The sequence below is a fragment of the Ranitomeya imitator genome, chromosome 7 (genome assembly GCF_032444005.1).
Source record: "Ranitomeya imitator isolate aRanImi1 chromosome 7, aRanImi1.pri, whole genome shotgun sequence".
NCBI classification, from domain to species: domain Eukaryota; kingdom Metazoa; phylum Chordata; class Amphibia; order Anura; family Dendrobatidae; genus Ranitomeya; species Ranitomeya imitator.
In genome coordinates, this window is record NC_091288.1 from 226,515,840 (window position 1) to 226,539,106 (window position 23,267).

At 45.5% G+C, this 23,267-nt stretch overlaps 1 protein-coding gene across 2 annotated transcripts in view; it reads left to right on the forward strand.

Moving 5' to 3' along the window:
- RNF25 (ring finger protein 25) overlaps positions 1–23,267 on the forward strand; it is an 86,704-nt gene that overhangs the window by 58,596 nt on the left and 4,841 nt on the right. For both annotated transcript variants that reach the window (XM_069735267.1, XM_069735268.1), the window contains exons 2-3: positions 17,390–17,464; positions 17,559–17,652. In XM_069735267.1, coding sequence (XP_069591368.1) covers positions 17,390–17,464; positions 17,559–17,652 — 169 coding nt within the window. The remainder of the gene's footprint in view (positions 1–17,389; positions 17,465–17,558; positions 17,653–23,267) is intronic.

Consider the following 23,267-nt stretch of genomic DNA (forward strand, 5'->3'; position numbering starts at 1 on the left):
CATCTTCAGGGGGTGGGGGGTAGATGGGGATAGTGAATGGGCTACACACACACAAACATAACATGACTTATTAGTTAACATGCTAGGCCGCTCTGAACAAATGTGTTTTGAGCGAGCGCCTAAAACTATGCAAGTTGTGAATGGTCCTAATATCTTGGGGTAGAGCATTCCAGAGGATTGGCGCAGTGCGGGAGAAGTCTTGGAGTCGAGAGTGGGAGGTACGGATTAGTGCAGAGGTTAGTCGAAAGTCATTCGCAGCGGTCGGCTAGGCCGATAGACCGAAATGAGGGAGGAGATGTAAGGGGGGCTGCACTGCGGAGAGCTTTGTGGGTGACAACAAGTACTTTGAATTGTACCCTGTAATGAATGGGCAGCCAGTGTAACGACTGGCGAAGAGCGGACGTGTCCGAGTAACGATTAGCCAGATGGACGACCCTGGCTGCTGCATTAAGGATGGACTGGAGAGGGAAAAGTCGAGTGAGGGGGAGGCCAATTAATAGAGCATTGCAGTAGTCCAGGCGAGAGTGGATCAGGGCGACAGTGAGGGTTTTAGTTGTTTCCATGGTGAGAAAAGGGCAGATTCTAGAGATGTTCTTTAGGTGTAAGCAGCACGAGCGGGCAAGAGATTGTATATGGGAGGTGAAGGAGAGATCGGAGTCAAACATAACACCCAGACAGCGCGCCTGCTGCCGGGGTGTTATTATGGTGCCACCCACGGAGAGGGAAATATCAGGTATAGGGAGGTTAGTAGATGGTGGGAGCAGAAGAAGTTCAGTTTTGGAGAGGTTGAGTTTCAGATAGAGAGCAGACATGATGTTGGAGACTGCGGACAGTCACTGGCGTTCTGTAGTACAGTGGGGGTAAGGTCAGGGGATGACGTATATAGTTGTGTGTCATCGGCATAAAGATGGTACTGAAAGCCAAATCTGCTGATGGTCTGTCCAATTGGGGCCGTGTAGAGAGAGAAGAGAAGGGGGCCAAGGACTGAGCCCTGAGGTACCCCATCAATGAGAGGAAGAGGAGATGAAGTGGAGCCAGAGAACCGAACACTGAAAGAGCGGTCAGATAGATAGGAGGAGAACCAGGAGAGAACAGTGTCCTTAATGCGTAGTGACTGGAGCCTAGAGAGTAAGAGGGTGGTCAACAGTGTCGAAAGCTGCAGAAAGGTCGAGAAGAATGAGCAGAGAGTGCTCACGTTACGTTTTGCTGTCAGAAGGTCGTTGGTCACTTTGAGTGCAGTTTCTGTCGAATGTAGGGGCGGAAACCGGACTGTGAAGGGTCTAGGAGGGAGTGAGTGGAGAGGTAACGGGTAAGGCGGAAGTAGACTAGGCGCTCCAAGAGTTTAGAGATGAAGGGGAGATTGGAGACTGGTCTGTAGTTGATTGTGCAGGATGGGTCGAGGGTAGGTTTCTTTAGTAATGGAGTAGTGATAGTGTTTGAAGGAGGACGGGAAAATGCCTGAGGAGAGGTGAGAGATTAAAGATTGTAGTTAGGTGAGTAGTGACGACTGGAGAGAGAGACTGGAGGAGATGTGAGGGAATGGGGTCGGAAGAGCATGTAGTCGGATGAGAAGAAGAGAGGAGCCTGGAGACTTCTTCTTCTGTGATGGGATCGAATGTGGAGAGTGAGCCAGGGGAAATGCAGGGAGGGATGGGAGTCCCTGAACTTGGTGATTGGGAGCGGATTTCCTGACGGATATTGTCTATTTTCTCTATAAAGTGGGAGGCCAGGTCATCAGCACAGGTGTCTGTGATAGGGGCTTGTGCTTTTGGCTTGAGGAGGGAGTGAAAAGGTGTCAAAAAGTTTCTTGGGGTTGTTGGATAGTGAAGAGATCAGGGTGGTGAAGTAGGTCTGTTTGGCAAGGTGAAGGGCAGAATTATAGGTCCTTAACATAAATTTGAAGTGTATGAAGTCTTCTGGTGTGCGTGTTTTCCTCCATAAGCGTTCAGCACACCTAGAGCATCACTGGAGAAATTGGGTTTGCGATGTGAGCCAGGGCTGTTTCACTCTGTGTTTTGGAGGTTGTGAGGGGAGATACTTGGTCAAGGGTGCTTCTAAGAGTGTCATTGAAGTGATGTACAGCCAGATCAGGACAGAACAGACATCAATTATCTCTAGATAATGTATGCCCCTCTCTTCATCAGTAAGGAGTTCTCTGGTCTGGATGGACTATTCCACGGAACCTCCAGATAGGAGTTCCATGGATTCTCCCCCTGCGTGGTGATTACCAGCGACGCGAGACAGTTAGGTTGGGGGGTTCATCTGGCAGATAATTCTTCCAGGGAACATGTACTCTGAAAGTTTGAGCCAGTTCCTCGAACTACATGGAGTTGTGCACGGCATGGGAAGTCTTGCTACAAAGCCTGCTGGTATTCGAGAACAGGCACGTAAAGATTTTGTCAGACATGACAACTGTAGCCTTTCCACGCCATAAGGGGGGGTCCAAGATATCCTTTATTACAGAGTCTAGGGAAAAAGGCAGGAGAGACGATTCTGTCCGTTTCAGCCGTTCACCTGGAGGGGTCCCAGAACCAGGTGACGGACTACTTAAGCAGGCAGAGGATATCTCCCATAGAGTGGGAGCTAAACGGGGAAGTGTTCCACATGCTGTGTCAACGATGGGGACGCCCGCGAACTAACCTTTTTGAAACCAGGAAAAATGTGAAATTCAGAAGATTCTTTTCATTGAACACTCTAGACAGTGCGTCGATCCCTTCAGGACTATCTGAGGATTGAAGCGAAGATCTGGCCTATGCCTTTCCTCCGCTACCCTTAGTTCCAAGGGTTCTAAAGAAGGTTCAAGAGGATCGGTCAAAGATAATACGAAAAGTGCCCTTCTGGCCAAAAAGGAGCTGGTTCCCCCTGTTGAGCAAGATGTCTGTGGGAAATCCTATCCTGCTTCCCTGGAGGGAAGATCTTCTCTTCCAGGGCCCATTTCTTCATTAGATCATAGACAGGTTACACCTTTCAGCGTGGATCATGAAAGGCAGGTCATAATGTTGAGGGAGGATCTAAATTGATCCTTCACGATTGACTCAGTGATTTCCAAATTAATCTACAGGGCGTTGCCGGCAACTGAAAATGACCAGACGGAGACGCGTGCCTCTGTATGGGGGATCGAGCAGATCTCTGGTCCCCGTTTATTGTGTAAGACTTTTCATAGTCATAGAAATTATACTTCAACCAATCAGCATAAGAACACGCTCACAGTTCTTAACCTATAAGAATGCAGGAAAAACCTAACCCATAAGGATACAGGAAAAATGGAAACTACAGATATGGTCATGTCTTTTTGGCATAAAAAACATAACCGATGCCTCAGTCTTGTATAGTGATACACCCCCGAGTCTCTTATCTGGCTCGGCTCGAGTTAGAACACTCAAGGTCTTTATACTAATTATGAACCATAGCCTAGTTGAATAACAGGCTTGTGAACAACAAGATAAGGTTACTTCATGGCAGCTGTAACCTTTTATCTAATTAAATAACATAATTTATCTTTAACCAACAAGAAAATGGAGTCAAAGCACAAAATGGAGAATCTTTCATAATTTGTTCCTTCACATTCCCCCTCTAGATAAATTTTAAGTAATGTCCAGCATCAGAGGTACTAACCCAAGCTATAAGCTCGGGGTGTACTGGTCTTCACATAACTGGTGCCATGTTACCACCCATGGCTGTTGCGGCGTACCCGTCCCCCCTGTATGCTAGAATTTACGAATAACAATTGTTGATAACGGTGGTGAGGATCTTTTGAAGATAGCCATGCGCTTGGCTTCAACATCTTCATCAGGTAACTTTCTAAGATCGGTGTAGAGAAGAGCAGGGGTAGCAACGCTTTTGGTATCATTAGTTGTCTTAGTGCAGAATTTCCTAATACATACAGAAATACACCAAATAACAAGTTTTAGTATTACATACATGACAAGGATAAAGGCAACGATGTGTAACAAACTTTACAAGATTCCAGCTATCCAGCCCCAAAATCCCTTAAACCAATTGATTAAAAAAAGAGAAGATATCTGCCCACCAACTGTCCTTATTACAGTCATTGTCTTTATCATATTAATCTCTGAGTCTTTGAATGTCTTCTAACTTTAACTTTATTGTACTATTGGGTTCTATATAATGACAGCATGCGGGTCCAATAATCTGACACATACCACCCTGTGCTGCTGTTAAGTAATCCAGTACTACAGTGTGTTGATTAGTGACTATGATAAGTTGGTTTTGGACAGCAACAGTAATATTAAGTATATCCAATATATCCCAAATGTGATCATCTAAAAAGTCTGTAGCCCTAACCAATTTATCCCACATTTGTGTAATCATAGGGTAAATGGAAATAGAACTGACAATTTTATTGGCTATACCCATCTGTACTACTAATCTTTCATAATATTGTACAAACTTATTCAAGGATATTGGGGAATTTAGGCTGTCCCATGCGGTTACCAATATTAAATGGAAATACGAAAAACCGAAACATCATGTCCCCTTATTTGCTACTAGTCTGTTTGACCAGCCTGCAGTGAGATACGTGGATCCACATCGGCCTTCCTTCCAGCTTTACTGACATAGGAATTATGAGGAGGACTTGGTAGGGACCGTCATACAAGGGTTCTAGTCCGTGTTTTCTGACATAGCTTTTCACGACCACAAAACCACCTGGCTTCAAATTGTGACAAGTGTCAGTTTCTGCTGAATCTGGAAGGGAAGAATAAACTAAAACATGGGTGTTAGCAACATTTTTACTAAGCTGAATAACATATTGAACAGCACGGTCAGTTTCTTCTGATAACTGATGAGGGTGGAAATCTGCAACTGAGAACCTAGCACCAAACAATATCTCATATAGGGACAGGCCATGTTTTGCAATAGGGGTAATGCAGATGTGGTGCAGTACAATCAGTAGGAGCTCTGGCCATGGAGCCGTAATCTCCTGTATCATTTTGGTCAATTGTCCCTTCAGTGTGCCATTCAGCCTCTCAACTTTCCCACTGGATTGTGGATGGTACGGAGTATGGAGGGCTACAGTGGATCCAAGCATTGTCAGAACCTCCTGATACACATGAGCAGAAAAGGCCGGGCCATATCTGCATATAACTTCCATCACCAGTTTCTTCGCTGTGGTCTTTGCAGTCATGTTGGTAACGGGGAATGCTTCCGACCAATTGGAGAACATGTCGACAACCACCAGACAATATTCATACCTTCCAGACTTGGGCAACGGGATGTGGTCCACCTGGAGCCTTTGGGAAGAATAGTCTGGCTTAGCAAGATGCTTCAGGGGTACACGTTGACGTGGACTTGGATTGCAGGTCTGACAGATATTACATGCACGGTTGAGTGCTGTCAGGACTGTAGAAATACCTGGAGCCCAGTAGAATTTTTGTACCAGGGCTAGGGCCTGTTTTTTCCTCGATGTGTGGGCCCATGTGCCCACACAGCAGTAGCAGGGTACATCCGCTTAGGGAGACACACAAGTTGGTCCTTTTTCCAGCGACCATTGTCCATACGTCCTCCATCAGCCTTTCACTGCTTTACTTCTTCCTTTGGAGACATTCTCTGCATCGTCATTAAGCGGTCTCGCGGGGTCCGGCAGAAAACCTCAGTCTGGCATAGATCATCAGGTTCCTGTAGAGTCAGTGTTTCTTGTAACTGTTTACGCTGAGATCGTGTGGTCACCATAGTTGGTATGGTCTGTTCAACAGGTAGGAGAGCAGCAGCTTTTGCTTGCATATCCGCAAAGGCATTACCAACAGTCTGATGATTGTTCCTAGGACCGTGCTCCTTAACTTTGATAATGGCCACCTGAGTAGGTAATTTGATTGAGTCCATGAGGGTTTTAACAGCTTCAGTATTCTTCACTGGAGTCCCGGCGGTAGTAACAAACCCTCGATTGGCCCATAGAGCCCCAAAATCATGAGCTATACCAAATGCATACTGTGAGTCCGTGTATATATTAGCCCGCCTGTCTTTGGCCAGAACACATGCAGTAGACAGAGCCTGAAAGGGAACCTGTCACCCCGTTTTTTTCAGATTGAGATATAAATACTGTTAAATAGGGCCTGCGCTGTGCGTTACAATAGTGTATGTAGTGTACCCTGATTCCCCACCTATGCTGCAAAATATATTACCAAAGTCGCTGTTTTCGCCTGTCAATCAGGCTGGTCAGGTCGGGAGGGCGTGTTCACAGCGCTGTTTCTTCCTCAGCTTTACGTTGGTGGCGTAGTGGTGTGTGCATGTTGAAGTGACTAATCCACTGTGGGCACGTGAACAAGCAGCGCGCGATCTGCGCTATCACCCCCTGTCATCGGTGGGGGCGGCCATCTTCCTGGGGCCGCGCGTGCGCAGATGGAGTGCTCTGCTGCACGGGGCTTCAGGAAAATGGCCGCGGGATGCCGCGCGTGCGCACAAGAGATCGCGGCGGCCATTTTCCCAAAGCCGAGATGCAAACTCGGCTTTGGGAAAATGGCCGCTGAGGAAGAAACAGCGCTGTGAACACGCCCACCCGACCTGACCAGCCTGATTGACAGGCGAAAACGGCGACTTTGGTAATGTATTTTGCAGCATAGGTGGGGAATCAGGGTACACTACATACACTATTGTAACGCACAGCGCAGGCCTTATTTAACAGTATTTAGATCTCAATCTGAAAAAACCGGGGTGACAGGTTCCCTTGAAGTTCTGCTTCTTGTGCTGACAGTGAGGGCGGGAGCGCAGCTCCGGGCAATACAGTATCTTCCGTAGTAACAGCGTATCCGGTGTGGAATCTGCCAAAATCATCATATCTTGAACCGTCTTTCAGGGCATTGTAGAGAGGTTGCATTATTCGGGATTCGTCCGGTATCCATTGACGACAATAAGTACATAGTCCAAGAAAACGCTGGAGCGCAGTCTCATCTTTTGGAAAAGAAAGGGAGCTGACGGCTATTCTTTCTTCTGTGAGGTGTCTGGCACCACCCTGAAGGAGACAGTGACCCAAAAATATCACTTGACCAAGGCAGAACTGAAGTTTTGAGGCCGAAACCCGACAGTTCAGATCTGCCAGATACTTGAGGAGGCTAACAGTGGCAGCAATGGCTTCCTGCTCTGTTCGTGCACACAACAAAAGATCATCCACATACTGAAGCAGCGTGACATAGGGGTGATCTAACTGCCAGGGTAAAAGACACTCGCTCATATTTTTTGCAAACTGATTGGGACTGTTTTGGGCCCCTTGTGGCATAACTGTCCACGTCAATTGTCGTCCCTGATAAGTGAATGCAAACAGAAACTGACAATCTGGGTGTAATGGAATGCTAAGAAGGCATTGGCGAGGTCGATGACTGTGAACCAAGCAGCATCCTGAGATATCTGGGACAAGAGTATGTGGATTAGGCACCGGAATTTCTAGAACAGTAGCTGCATTAACTGCCCGTAGATCTTGTACCAGCCGGTACACAGGGGGTTAGCCGGGTGGGGTCTTTTTCTTAACGGGAAAAAAGGGCGTGTTACATGGGGAAACACGGTACCATTATCGAGTAACGTTTGTATTTGCCTCTTGAGGCCCTGCTCCTGATTATGTTTCAAAGGGTACTGATAGACTTTGGGAAAAGGGGCACCAGGTTTGAGAAACACTTTTAGGCTGGTTTCACACTTGCGTTTTAAAACGCATGCATTTAAAAAAAACCGCATGGTGAAAAAATGCATGTAAACGCCGCTTTTTTTGACGCATGCGTTTTTGCATGTGGTGAAAAACGCTGTGTTTTACATGCGTTTTTTTCATGCGTTTGCGTTTTTTTAAACGCATGCAGATAAATGTGTGACAGCTGCCAATCATCAAAATAAAGTAAAAAACCCACTATAAACAGAAAGAGCTAGGGGTAGGGATTCTAACCCTAAAGGGATCCTAACCCTACCCCTAACCCTAACCCTACCCTTAAAGGGATTAGGGGTAGGGTTAGGGGTAGGATCCCTTTATCAATTTTATGGTGTGGGGTGGTTTATCAGTGTGTTTCTTTGTTTTTGTTTTTTTTATAAAAACGCATGCGTTTACATAGACAGCGATGCATTTTTTTGCCGCAAAAAAAGCATGCGTTTTTTTGCGGCAAAAAAAAAACGCAGCTAAAATTGCTACATATAGACCTTCAGTCTTTTTCATTCAGTCGGCTTTTGGTCTATTGTGCTATCCGTAGCCGGTCACGTGTGTGCTCACGTGACTGTGACGTCACGCTAGGTCCTGCACTGTCGGGATACCTAGCGGCTAACTTTCACAGCGCGCAGCTATTTCACGCTGCCTAAACACAAATAGCGGCCGTGTTAGAGCGCTGCTTCCGGCCGGAGCAGCGTTCACCGCCCGCCGAAGCTCCCGAACTCACTTGAAGGTCCGACCATGGGAGGAGGACTTCATTAAGCAACGCAATAGAGAGAAAGTAACCGGATCACAGGAGGTAACGTTGTTCGGGTTAGTTTCTTCGGTGTAACTTTATTGTTCCATATACAGTTCCTTGCGTTTTTCTTTTATATAGATTTCATATATCCTCTTGGTAGGATTTGTTTAGCAAGTGCGCCCTTATAATATTGAAATATTCTTTATATTATAGTATCCATATTGGGACGGCAACACCCAGTGGGTAAAACTGAATGAAAAAGACTGAAGGTCTATATGGTGCTTGAAAGGTACAACCATAGATAAAAGTGGGGCTGATAGGTAATTAAGACTTGACAGGCTATTCATTGGTCCATTGTTTAATGAAAGGGTATTGCTCCTAGCGCGGATATATTATTATCTATATTACCTTTAGTACACGACGCAGTAAAGTGGTACTGTGACAATATCTGCTGCAAGGAAATAGTGTAGCAAGCGCCACCAATTTTCTTTATACTAAAAATTGCTACATGTTGCATTTCTGCAACACAACGCATGCATAAAAAAGACGCATGTGGTGGAAAAATGCATGCAAAAAAACGCATGCGTTTTTAATGTTAAGTATAGGGGGAAAAACATGCGGTTTTTTTACGGCAAAAACGCAAAAAAAACCGCAAATGTGAAACCAGCCTTACTGGTTCTACAGGCATTATTGGGGGTTAATCTGGGCCTATCAGGGCCATTATAACCGTGGGAAGGGCGCGTAGGATACAGATCTCCTCATTGTGTTCATCTGCATAGGGGTTATATAACGTAAGTACCATCTGACCATCATCTTGGAATTATATTCTGAAGCAGAACTGTGTTAATAAATCTGCTCCCAGTAAATTTACCGGACATGTGGGAGAGATTACGAACTGAGCAGTAACTTCAGGGAAAGGTCCCACAGGGATGGGTTTTGTAAGAATATGTTTATTGGGTCTGCCATCTACTCTAATTAAAACAAGCTCTTGATCTGAGAATTGACATGGCGGGGCTTGGGAGGGAGATTCCCAGACATAGGGTTAAAAGGGATATTGGAGTATGGGACTGGATTTGTGTAACGTGGGAGGGCTGGAGCTAAAGTCTGTTATGTGGGCCACTGATAAGGAACGGAGCTGTGTCCTTGTACTGCGGTGGGGGCTAGAGAGAGAGCAAGAATCGCTGTGACTACTGATTTAACCTTTAATTTCTCTGCTGATATAGAGTGGGTTAAGTTCTTCTGAAAACTTTGTACTACTTTTCTTTTCAATGCATCGTCCGGAATGGAAGTCTCAATATCGGGTCTGACTGACATTATTGCCTCTTTCAATTCAGATTTAAGGCCGGACATTAAAGCTGCCACAAAAAGGTGTGAATGGGCTTTATTATACAGTGAAAACCCCAGATCTTTAAACACTACCATAAGACGCCCATAGAACTTCTCGTCTCGGCAGTCTCCCCCTTGTCCTGTGTGACATCTGTGAGGGAGGTAGCTTGGTCCACTAGTCTATCTGGGATGGAGAAAAGGGGTATACTTTGGCCTGTCAGGAGTAGTTTCCATATCATCCTCTCCAAACTCTTGATATTACTGACTCTGAGGCGGGAGGAGGTGGCGGTAGTACGGGCACAAGAGGCATCTGCTGCAGAAGCGGGGCAGGAGGCTCTGTTACAGTTAGAGATTGTATTGCCTGATGGGCCGTTAGGCGGCTGTCAAGGACAAATCGGACCTCCTCCAATTTTATGGAGTTTTCCCTGTGTACACCGCTCTATTGCTGATACTATGACCATGGCGGCATCCTTCCTGGAGATTAGTGGGATGGCCATTGTACGTTGAGGCATCGTACTGGGGGGGACAGATGAGGCATACAAGATTGCGTTCTGGACAGCCTCGGTAAATAATTGTTGGGACCTTGGAATGTTGGTAGGATTATATCGTGGTCCCACTGCATGTATTACATATTGACTCGGCAGCTGTCCTGCTCTGGTCGCTGCGACCTGTCCTGTTTCTACCTGGCCATAAGTTTGTAAATTTGAATTAGATTCTTCCTGTATCATAGGTCCGCCTTTCTGTGAAATTGTTGCGGCCAGTCCTCCAGCATGGTGGAGTTGATTATTTGCGGCATTTACTATGGCCCAAATGTGCTGCTTCGTAAGATCCCCTGTTCCTATCCTAAAGAGCACATCATGACAGTGGGATCCAGGAATAACATTGGAATACATTTCCTAGAAATCTTCTATTTCCTCTGTGTATCCCGTCTCTGAGCGGGTGACTAAAGTAGGAGGGGGTGGATACTCATAACCGCTAGCAATACTAGGCATAGCAGGGACTGGTGCTGGCGGTGGCTGATAATAAGTGCCGTTAGCGTTTAGCAAGGGAAAGGTGTGGGCTACGACCCCGGATCTCCTCGCTTCACAATTGTAACAGACCTCTCCACTGAGAATTAGTAACTCTGCATACATCACAAATCCACCCGGCAGGATCATAGGGTGGGGGTGCACTGAGTTTTGGCAACCCAGTATATATTGGAGCCTTGGGGTTAAGGGGCACAGCTTACAGTCGGGAGAAGAGGCTTGATTTCCTGGGGAGGGACCTTATTATCTAGCAGGGAGACCCCCTGTTCCAGATCATAATTTTTAATTGTTTGTCTTTCTGACACATTACTCTCAATCGCTTTCTCAATACCTTCCTGCACCACAAAACATCCGGACTTTATCATAGTAATAGACAACTTTCACAAGGATAGAAAATTCAGAGAGAACGCAGCTACGTGCCCCCTCCATACCAGACACACAGAAGAGATAAGAATATCACAGCATTCCTCAACACAGAAAGAAGAAAGCAATAACGCAGCTGTTTGACTCCCCCCTCCCATCGGGTATCTTAGAAATTTCACACAGAAACAGAATACAGCAGTTCTCAGACTTAATTAATTTCTACAAAACCTTCATCACACAATTCACATGCCAGAACACCTTAGAAAAACCAATGATTGAGAATATCTTCCCCATCTTTGGGCTAACAATATCAGATTCATCACACAGATTCAAAGTCTTCTTTTGGAAACTGATTCTCCTTTAGAGCTAAATATCCTTACTTTAGTCGTGCATAGTACTAGACCGGCCGGATAGTCTATTCCACTGGGTCTACCTGTCCTCCGCTGTGACAACCCAAAAACGCGGTACTCAGTGAAAGGAAGAGGGCATCTCAGACTTCCCTCCGGATACCTCTGGATATATTTATGTCAATATGTACCTGAGTTACGTATCCTACCCAATCTTCGATCACCTCACCGCGCCTGATTCTAACCGTGATCAGGAATTCAGGATATTTTGGCTATAAAGAGAATTACATCACTGGTCAATCCGGGGTGTCCGTCCCTTATGAGGTACGGTTCGAGCACTGGGCTCCCAACGGAACTACACCTCTATATGATTCCACCCAAAAATCACCCACCATTGGGGACAAACCTCAGATCCTCTTTGCAGCACAAACACCGGAAAACCACACCAAACGGTCAGTCTGGACAGTGTAACTGCCAACTTACCGTGGTTGTTGTGGGGGATGATCAGTCCCAATTTTCCAGTGCCTGTGTCCGCTCCGAGGGTCCTTTGTCTTGTTGTCTTCCGGGGGGCAGAGGCGTTCCTGTTTGGGGCCCCACGTTACGGACGCCAAGCTGTTGAGGGAGGATCTAAATTGATCCTTCACATTTGACTCAGTGATTTCCAAATTACTCTACAGGGCATTGCCGGCAACTGAAAATGACCAGACGGAGACGCGTGCCTCTGTATGGGGGATCGAGCTGATCTCTGGGCCCCGTTTATTGTGTAAGACTTTTCATAGTCATAGAAATTATACTTCAACCAATCAGCATAAGAACACGCTCACAGTTCTTAACCTACAGTGGGGCAAAAAAGTATTTAGTCAGTCAGCAATAGTGCAAGTTCCACCACTTAAAAAGATGAGAGGCGTCTGTAATTTACATCATAGGTAGACCTCAACTATGGGAGACAAACTGAGAAAAAAAAATCCAGAAAATCACATTGTCTGTTTTTTTAACATTTTATTTGCATATTATGGTGGAAAATAAGTATTTGGTCAGAAACAAAATTTCATCTCAATACTTTGTAATATATCCTTTGTTGGCAATGACAGAGGTCAAACGTTTTCTGTAAGTCTTCACAAGGTTGCCACACACTGTTGTTGGTATGTTGGCCCATTCCTCCATGCAGATCTCCTCTAGAGCAGTGATGTTTTTGGCTTTTCGCTTGGCAACACGGACTTTCAACTCCCTCCAAAGGTTTTCTATAGGGTTGAGATCTGGAGACTGGCTAGGCCACTCCAGGACCTTGAAATGCTTCTTACGAAACCACTCCTTCGTTGCCCTGGCGGTGTGCTTTGGATCATTGTCATGTTGAAAGACCCAGCCACGTTTCATCTTCAATGCCCTTGCTGATGGAAGGAGGTTTGCACTCAAAATCTCACGATACATGGCCCCATTCATTCTTTCATGTACCCGGATCAGTCGTCCTGGCCCCTTTGCAGAGAAACAGCCCCAAAGCATGTTGTTTCCACCACCATGCTTTACAGTAGGTATGGTGTTTGATGGATGCAACTCAGTATTCTTTTTCCTCCAAACACGACAAGTTGTGTTTCTACCAAACAGTTCCAGTTTGGTTTCATCAGACCATAGGACATTCTCCCAAAACTCCTCTGGATCATCCAAATGCTCTCTAGCAAACTTCAGACGGGCCCGGACATGTACTGGCTTAAGCAGTGGGACACGTCTGGCACTGCATGATCTGAGTCCATGGTTGCGTAGTGTGTTACTTATGGTAGGCCTTGTTACATTGGTCCCAGCTCTCTGCAGTTCATTCACTAGGTCCCCCCGCGTGGTTCTGGGATTTTTGCTCACCGTTCTTGTCATCATTCTGACCCCACGGGGTGGGATTTTGCGTGGAGCCCCAGATCGAGGGAGATTATCAGTGGTCTTGTATGTCTTCCATTTTCTTATTATTGCTCCCACTGTTGATTTCTTCACTCCAAGCTGGTTGGCTATTGCAGATTCAGTCTTCCCAGCCTGGTGCAGGGCTACAATTTTGTTTCTGGTGTCCTTTGGCAGCTCTTTGGTCTTCACCATAGTGGAGTTTGGAGTCAGACTGTTTGAGGGTGTGCACAGGTGTCTTTTTATACTGATAACAAGTTTAAACAGGTGCCATTACTACAGGTAATGAGTGGAGGAAAGAGGAGACTCTTAAAGAAGAAGTTACAGGTCTGGGAGAGACAGAAATCTTGATTGTTTGTTTCTGACCAAATACTTATTTTCCACCATAATATGCAAATAAAATGTTAAAAAAACAGACAATGTGATTTTCTGGATTTTTTTTTTCTCAGTTTGTCTCCCATAGTTGAGGTCTACCTATGATGTAAATGACAGACGCCTCTCATCTTTTTAAGTGGTGGAACTTGCACTATTGCTGACTGACTAAATACTTTTTTGCTTCACTGTATAAGAATGCAGGAAAAATGGAAACTACAGATATGGTCATGTCTTTTTGGCATAAAAAACATAACAGATGCCTCAGTCTTGTATAGCGATACACCCCCGAGTCTCTTATCTGGCTCGGCTCGAGTTAGAACACTCAAGGTCTTTATACTAATTATGAACCATAGCCTAGTTGAATAACAGGCTTGTGAACAACAAGATAAGGTTACTTCATGGCAGCTGTAACCTTTTATCTAATTAAATAACAGAATTTATCTTTAACCAACAAGAAAATGGAGTCAAAGCACATAATATAATATAATATAATATAATATGAACATAATTTCATAATTTGTTCCTTCACAATAAGATCAAGAGGATTGTCTGATGAGGTAATAGCTACCATATAGCCAGGAAGGAAGCCATTGACATCGACCATATATAACAAAATCTGGAGTCGATTCTGTGTAAAGTGTGGAGAATCATCGGTAGATACGGCACATCTGGAAATTCCTAGAATCTTAGATTTTTTTGCAAGCAGGGTTCAACAAAGTATTAAGACCAAGTACTTTGAGGGTTCAAATGTCAGCCTTAAGTGTATTTTTCGATTCCCCTCTAGCTTTCCACACCTGGATAGCTAGATTTTTCAGGGCAGTCCAAAGGCTGAAGCCCTTGGTGAGCAAGTCTGTCCCACCATGAGACCTGAACCTGGTACTTAACGCATTGTGTAAACACCCGTATGAGCCGGTGAGTGATGTAAATATTAGGAGTAGTGATGAGTGGTCTCCCGAGTATTTGTGAGTGCTTGGAGATTGTTTTCCTTGCCGCAGCTGCATGATTAGCGGCTACTAGACAGCTTGATTACATGTGGGGATTCCCTAGCAACCAGGCAACCCCCACATGTACTCAGGCTTGCTAGCAGCTGCAAATCATGCAGCTGTGTCAACAAAAACTAAATCTCTGAGCAGTCACAAATACTTGGAGACCACCCGAGCGTGCTCTGGAGAACCCGAGCAACGAGTATACTCGCTCATCACTAATTAGGAGGCTTTTGTTTAAGACTGCTTTTTTGGTGGTCATTACCTCTGCCAAGAGGATAGAGCCTATAATTCTCCAATCTATCAGGCATCCATTTTTTCAGATCTTTGAGGACCGAATAGTTTTCAGATTTGGCCCGGCCTTCCTCCCCAAAGTAGTGTGTATCCCCAATATGAACCAGGAGATTGTCCTGCCTTCATTTTGCCAGCACCCTAAGAATAGTAAGGAGCAGGCTTTTCACTCTTTAGGCTGCCGTCACACTAGCAGTAGAACAAATAGAGGAAAAGTCTAATAGAAACATCTGCACCACTTCTGCATTTATCACCCACTCCTGGTTTTGGCTACAAATACTGATGTAAAATACTGACCAAATACTGCGAGTGTGACGGCAGCCTTAGGTGTCAGGCAGATATTCATTCCCTGGGGGCTGTCACGAAAAGGGGGTGACCTTTGGCCAGCTCACGGCTATCACAAGTGCAGGGGGCTTATGGGGCAGCACGGTGGCTACAAGGATAGCACAGCAGCCTTGCAGCACTGGAGTCCTGGGTTCAAACCCCACCAAGGACAACATCTGGAGGAGTTTGTATGTTCAATCCTATGGGAGGGGGGAAGGAGTGAGGAGAGGCTGTAAGGTTCCAGGCAAGCCAGGGAAGGTTCCAGGTGGTGTCTAGGACCATGGTCACATGTGCAAAAATCCATCAGACCATGGTATTTTACATTATCGTGACAGGGGCTACCAGGAATTGGAGACAGGACCCAAACTTGTTTATCCAATATGGGGGAAGTAATAAAAGGAAGAAGGCAGCTAATTCTCCAATAGAAAGGTGGATTAGAGCCGAAGTAGGGTTGGCTTATGCGTCAGAAGGAAAACCACCCACAGAGATGTTAAAAGCCCATTCGACTAGAGCAGTAGCCACTTCCTGGACAGTGAGAGGGGGAGAGCTTCAGTGGATCGGATTGGTAGGGCTACAACGTGGTCCAGCCTAAGCACCAGACACTACAAATTAGATGTAGTCTTGGGGCAGCAGGTTGTCTTCAGTAGGAAGGTTCTTAATGCAGTTGTCCCACCCTAGTGCCAAACTTTGGTATTCTTCTTGGTGCTGTCAGGAAGGACAACCTAGAAAACGGTAATTAGAGCTACCAGTAATTGTACTTCCAGGAGTCCATCCTAGCAGCATGACTAGTTCCCTCCCCTTTGAAAAAATCTCTATACTTATGTAATTTAACATTTGTATAAAGAGTGTTTAATAAAATATTGTTGCATCCATCCTGGTGTGGTACTTGGAAAAGACACTGAGGTGGGAGAGTCCTTTTAACCTCTCGTGTTTCCTGTCCCAGCAAGGATAAAAAGGGCAACCTCCTTTAGTGCTATCAGGATGGACTTCTGGAAATACAATTACTGCTAATTACCGTTTCTAAGCTCTCTCCACAGGTGATTAATTAGATTTAGTTCCGTACTCATTTCTGCCACTTCAGAACTTTAAGCGCGTTGTTTCCATCCATTTCTGGGAGCTTGTTGAAGTATGTTGGGGGTCATTGTCCTGCCGGAAGACCCATGAACTAAGACACAAACCCAGCTTTCTGACACTGGGCACTACATTGTGACCTAAAACCCTTTTGTAATCTTCAGAATTCATGATGTCTTGCACACAGTGAAAGCACCCAGTGCCAGAGGCAGCAAAATCAATCCTAAACATCTGTGTCCCTCCACCATATCTGACTGTAGGTGCTGTACTCTATTCTTCGTAGGCCTCATTCAGTTTTCGGTAAACAGTAGAATGATGTGCTTTACCAAAAAGCTCTATCTTGGTGTCATCTGTCCACAAGACAGCTTCCCAGAAGGATTTTGGCTTCCTCACATACATTTTAGCAAACTCCAGATTAGCTTTCCTATGTCTCTGTATCAGCAGTGGGGTCTTCCTGGGTTTTTCTTTCAGATGTCGAAAGATAGTTTGTGCTGACACTGATGCACCCTCAGCCTGCAGGACAGCTTGACTTTGTTTGGAACTTGATTGGGGCTACTTAGCTACCATCTGGACAATCCAGCTTTCCATCCTTTCCTCAATTACCTGCTGTCTGTGCCCAGGGAGATTAGCTACAGTTCAGTGGGTTGTAAGATTCTGGATTATGTTGCTCACTGTGGGCAAAGGTCAAGATCTCTGGAGATGGACTTGTAACCTTGAGATTGTTGATATTGTAACAATTTTGGTTCTCGGACAGTTCTCTTCTCCTATCTGTGTTCTCCATGCTTAGTGTGGCACACACAGTCGCACAATGTAAAGATTGAGACAATCCCCCCCTCCTTTTTTTTGTGTTCTTGCAGTTCACACCAAGGAAATAAACATGTGTATTTGCAATAATTTTCTGTAAAAAAATACTTCCAGAAAATTAAGGCTGCCAACCCCTTTGGCCATGACTGTATGTCTGTAGTGTTTTTTATTATCCTCCTCCTAGCATCGGGTGATTGTTTTTGCTTTTTCTGCTGTTTCTTCAGTTCGCTCTCTCAGGAGTTGGAAGTTCTTCAGTCCATCTATCTTGATGAATTGGACATTTCACAGGACGAGGACGGGTTGGTGACTTTCCTGCCATCTATCTGCTCCGTTTCCATTCTTCTGCCTTGGTATTGATCCTCATCCTTGTCTGATCTTGTATGCTTATCACAGATTGGTGCTGCGGATCATGTTACACCCGACAACTGGGGATGACCCAGATACTCAGTATGTGCGACTGACCCTGCATCTGCTCCTGCCACCACTGGTGCGTGACACATTAAGTAATATTTGAAAGTACTGTTATATAGTCTATTATTTTTACTCCATGTATCTGGGGTCTTCGGCTCTGTAGCCTTCTCATTTTGTTGCTCTGCGTCCTCCCTCACTGCATTCTCCTCCTTCTCATTTTGTTGCTCTGTGTCCTCCCTCTCTGCATTCTCCTCCTTCTCATTTTGTTGCTCTGTGTCCTCCCTCTCTGCATTCTCCTCCTTCTCATTTTGTTGTTCTGTGTCCTCCCTCTCTGCATTCTCCTCCTTCTCATTTTGTTGCTCTGTGTCCTCCCTCTCTGCATTCTCCTCCTTCTCATTTTGTTGCTCTGTGTCCTCCCTCTCTGCATTCTCCTCCTTCTCATTTTGTTGTTCTGTGTCCTCCCTCTCTGCATTCTCCTCCTTCTCATTTTGTTGCTCTGTGTTCTCCCTCTCTGCATTCTCCTCCTTCTCATTTTGTTGCTCTGTGTCCTCCCTCACTGCATTCTCCTCCTCATTTTGTTGCTCTGTGTCCTCCTCTCTGCATTCTCCTCCTTCTCATTTTGTTGCTCTGTGTCCTCCCTCTCTGCATTCTCCTCCTTCTCATTTTGTTGCTCTGTGTCCTCCCTCTCTGCATTCTCCTCCTTCTCATTTTGTTGCTCTGTGTCCTCCCTCCCTGCATTCTCCTCCTTCTCATTTTGTTGCTCTGTGTTCTCCCTCTCTGCATTCTCCTCCTTCTCATTTTGATGCTCTGAGTTCTCCCTCTCTGCATTCTCCTCCTTCTCATTTTGTTGCTCTGTGTCGGTCCCTCTCTGCATTCTCCTCCTTCTCATTTTGTTGCTCTGTGTCCTCCCTCTCTGCATTCTCCTCCTTCTCATTTTGTTGCTCTGTGTTCTCCCTCTCTGCATTCTCCTCCTTCTCATTTTGTTGCTATGTGTCCTCCCTCTCTGCATTCTCCTCCTTCTCATTTTGTTGCTCTGTGTCCTCCCTCTCTGCATTCTCCTCCTTCTCATTTTGTTGCTCTGTGTTCTCCCTCTCTGCATTCTCCTCCTTCTCATTTTGTTGCTCTGTGTCCTCCCTCTCTGCATTCTCCTCCTTCTCATTTTTTTGCTCTGTGTTCTCCCTCTCTGCATTCTCCTCCTTCTCATTTTGTTGCTCTGTGTCCTCCCTCTCTGCATTCTCCTCCTTCTCATTTTGTTGCTCTGTGTTCTCCCTCTCTGCATTCTCCTCCTTCTCATTTTTTTGCTCTGTGTTCTCCCTCTCTGCATTCTCCTCCTTCTCATTTTGTTGCTCTGTGTCCTCCCTCTCTGCATTCTCCTCCTTCTCATTTTGATTCTCTGTGTTCTCCCTCTCTGCATTCTCCTCCTTCTCATTTTGTTGCTCTGTGTCCTCCCTCTCTGCATTCTCCTCCTTCTTATTCTGTGGCATTCAGAGGAACCTTTATTTCCAGGATGTCCCTAATAACATCACACCAGGAGATAGTCCTTCGCATGCTCTAGGGATAGGAAGCACATCACAGGTTAAAAGCTTCCTTCCACCTCATCCTCATTGTTTGTTTTTCCTGTTCCAAGCTGGAGAGACTCAGGAGAGGAAGTGCATCTGCTTTAAAGATTACCTGACGAGCTCAGGGAGATTGGAGGGGATGCCTTTTTTTTCCCTTCCGTCTGTGAAGAGGCTTGTAGCCTAACTTGCGGGGTTGAGGTCCCTCAGCCAAGTCAGTAGAACAGGAGGTGGCTCCTGGCTTTCGCCGCTTCCCTCTGTGGAGGGCTCTTCGCCACAAGCTGCTGCTTCCTCCAGTGACACGCATGGCGTGCCTTCCAGGGTGATATCAGCGCAGCAAGCATTCTAGCGTGGAACGCAGGGGACTATGGACTGTGATGATAGGGCATACACGAAGAAGTCAAGGTGGGACCCTAAAAAGGGTTGTTGATGATCTGATTTAGTGTGCAGTTTGACAATGATGTTAATCTTGCTCTTTCAGAGACACCATCAGAACAATCCCTGGGCGTTGAAAGTTTTATAATCTTATTGGCCCCAATAAATTTGGTTAAGTTAACATGATACAGCTCTGGATCCGTTTTAGCCTCAGAATCTCCTATCTTGTTTAAATTTAGGACAGAGGTCTCTATGGGGTCTGGTTCTTCCACAAGGAAGGAAACCAGAAGATGTGAAACATGGAACGCCAACTACCGGAGGCACATAAGAAGCAGTTATGTGCGGGGTGCGTCATGAAAATCTTTAAAAGAGAAACAAACCTCGTTCATGGGCGACAGGAGATCCATGATCGGGGAGGAAGTACAAAGCACGGTCTCCAGCCTTGTTCCCCCTCCAACGGTTCAGGGCATGTCCCACCATAAAAGAGCTGGATGGGAAATGGAGGAATCGTCAGAAAAAGAGTGTTCTTATTGCTCTGACCAGGATCTGGAACATGAAGAGGTTACACCTCAGACAAAACTGAGTGAACTACCTGAGCCTTCTCAATACGAGACAAGGTATTTGGAGGATTGGGAACTCAGCAAAGTGTTTCCAGTTAGCAAAGTCATCAAAAGCATGATCATGGATGAATGGGTAGATGCAGGAAAGAGGCTTGTCATTCCCAGAGATTTCAAAGCCCATCTCCCCTTTGATTCAGAGGATGTTAAAGTTTGAGAATAAATCCCAGAAATCGACATTCCTACTGCCAGAGTGGCAAGGAAGAAATCAATCCCCTTTGAAGCTTCTTCAGATCTCCAGGATGCTATGGGTAGAAAGGCAGAGGGGTTACTAAGAAAAGCCTGGGCGGCATCAGCTGCCATCATTAGTAACAACATTGCCACCACCTCTGTAGCTAGGTTCATGTGTCTGTGGATTGACAGAATAATGGTTCAATCAACATCCAATACTCGCAGGCAAATTGTATTCGAGTCCCTTCCCATGCTAAAAACGGCTATAATTTTTGTGGCAGATGCTTCATTGGATTTGGGAAGGTTTGCAGCCAGAAGCAACATCCTTTTGAACTCAGCTAGGCGGGCTCTCTGATTATAAACCTGATCGGGGATAGTCATTCGAAAAGCCAGCTATGCTCCATCCTGGTTTCATGCTTACAGGTGTTTGAAGCCGTATTAGGTGAGATACTGGAAATGGCTTTTGACAACAAAAAAAGTTTCCCAGAATAAAGGCCTGGGAGATATCCTTCCTTTTGTAAGTGCCATCCATCCCAGAGACAAGAATCCAGAGTGGAAGGTAAAACGCGATGGTGAAGTTACTCCAAGGGAGGAAAGGGTAGAGGCACCCAGTTTAGGAAGATGTTGACGTCACAGGAGTCGGGGGGAATCTTGGAGAGGTTGGCAGGCCATCTCAGAGAATCGGTGGATTCTACAGAATGTAGGGGAAGGCTACAGGATAGAATTTACTTCGCCCCCTCAGAAAGTTTCTCCTAAGAGTTCCTCAATCTCCAACCTCCCTAAAAAGATTCTTGGGGGACGTCCGGTATCTGATATCATCTGGAGCAGCTATTCCAGTGCCTTGCTCTGTGATTTGCCAGGGCCACTATTTGAGAGTTTCTTTATGGAAAACAGACTGAAAGTATCGTACCACTATAAATCATGGGTCAGGTACAGAACGTTCAAGATGGAAACTATCTCATTAACCCTTTTCCCACCTTAGACGTATAGTTATATCTGAGTTGGGCTCCCCCTGCTTTCTGCAGGCTCCAGCGATGAGCCTGCAACTTAACTAGCACATGTCAGCTGATTTGAACAGCTGACACGTGCCCTTAACAGCCGTGGCTGGAATCGCAATAATTTAACATGCTCGCGCCAGAAGCACGTCACTAATCCCACCCATCGGCGCCCATATCACATTACCGTGGATCACCGATGGGTTGGCATGACAACGCAGGGTCTGCAGCAGACCTCTGTGGCTGTCATTGTCATTGCCTGATTGCTTTGAGCGCCGCCCAGCAGTCGGCACTCATTGCAAGTGAGCGTTTTAGTTTCATAGAGCAGGGCTGAAGCCCTTTGTGTAGCACAGGCGATCAAATGATCGCATCTTCCAGTTTCCCGTGGAGATTATTGAAGCAAGTACAAAGCAAAAAAAAAAATGTTCCAAAATCTTAAAAAAATAAATAAAAGTTCAAATCACTCCCCATTCGCCCCATTCAGAATCACTTAACTAGCAATCGAATAAAAATAAATAATCCAATCTGTAAACGGTGTAACGAGAGAAAAAGTCAAAATGCCAGAATTACATTTTATTTGGTTGCTGCAACATTGCGCTAACAGCGATCAAAAGATCATATCTACACCAAAATGGTATCCTTGCAAACGTCAGCTCGGCGCACAAAAAATAAGTCCATAGTCAGCCCCAGATCACGAACATTGGAGACTCTATAGGTCTTAGAAAATGGCAAGGTTTTTTTTTTTTGTTTTTTTTTTACATAAGAAACATTGGATTTTTTTTTTACCTCATTTAAATAAAAAAGAACCAATACATGTTTGGTATCCAAGAACTCGTAATTACCTGAAGAATCATAGTGGCAGGTCAGCTTTGGCATTTGGTGAACATGGTAAAAAAAAATTCTAAAATTTGGAAGAAGATCTGCTCTCATTTTGGGAAATTGATTATTGATTCTTACCACCTGGACATATAGCTGGCATTTGAAAAGGGGTTAGGACCAAGCATGCTAATGGACTACCCGCTGGCAAACCATTACTGGGTTGCTAGTTTCTCTACCGCGATCATCAGACTAAGGCCACAGTAGGAAGTCGGTCCTTTAGTGGGATCTAAACTTGGTGCTACATGCTCCCTGCATGTCTCTTGGGCCCCAGGAAGACACAAACATCAAGTTTCTTTCCATCCTGTTGGGATGTTTGTTTAGAAGGGGACAGTAGGAGTCGTCACATAATACTGAAGTATATGCCGGTATAAGATATGCGAAGGGAAGAGCGTGTAGCAGTCACTTCAGCAAAGAGAGCTGAAGAGATCCAAGCCGCAGCAGTGAGAGATCCCGATCTTTTGCATACTAGAAGATCGGATAATACTTTACCTTGACCCAACGTTTCTTCCAAATGTGGTATCCAGTATAAACCTTAATCAGGACCTCATTCTACCCTCCTTTTGCCAGCACCCAAGGAATGAGAGAACGAAAACTTTTCCTTCACCGGATGTAAGACGGTTGCTTCTGTTGCATGAAGCTATGGAAGCTTGGAGGCAAGATTCAAACTTCATACAGTTCTCAGGAAAGAACAAAGGCAAGAATACCTCAAAAGCAACATTTAGTAGGTGGATCACATCCATCATGTCCCTGGCATGTCAGTCAGAAGGGAGAACTCCACCAGTTAGCGTTAAGGCACATTCAACGTGAGCAATCTCTGCTTTTTGATCTGAGAGGGCAGGTGCCTCAGTGGACCAGATCTGTAGGGCCGCAACCTGGTTTAGCGTAAGTACCTTCTGTAAACACTGCAAGCGGGACATGCTATCTGGCCAACAGTTAGCCTATGGAAGAAAAGTCCTCCAGGCACTGGTCCCACCCTAAAATCTATTTATTTGCGATTTCTCCTGGTGTGCTGCCGTGAGGGATGTCCTGGAAAGTAGGAATTAGTCCTACCGGTCATTTTATTTCCAGGAGCCCATCATGACCGCACCCTTACATTCC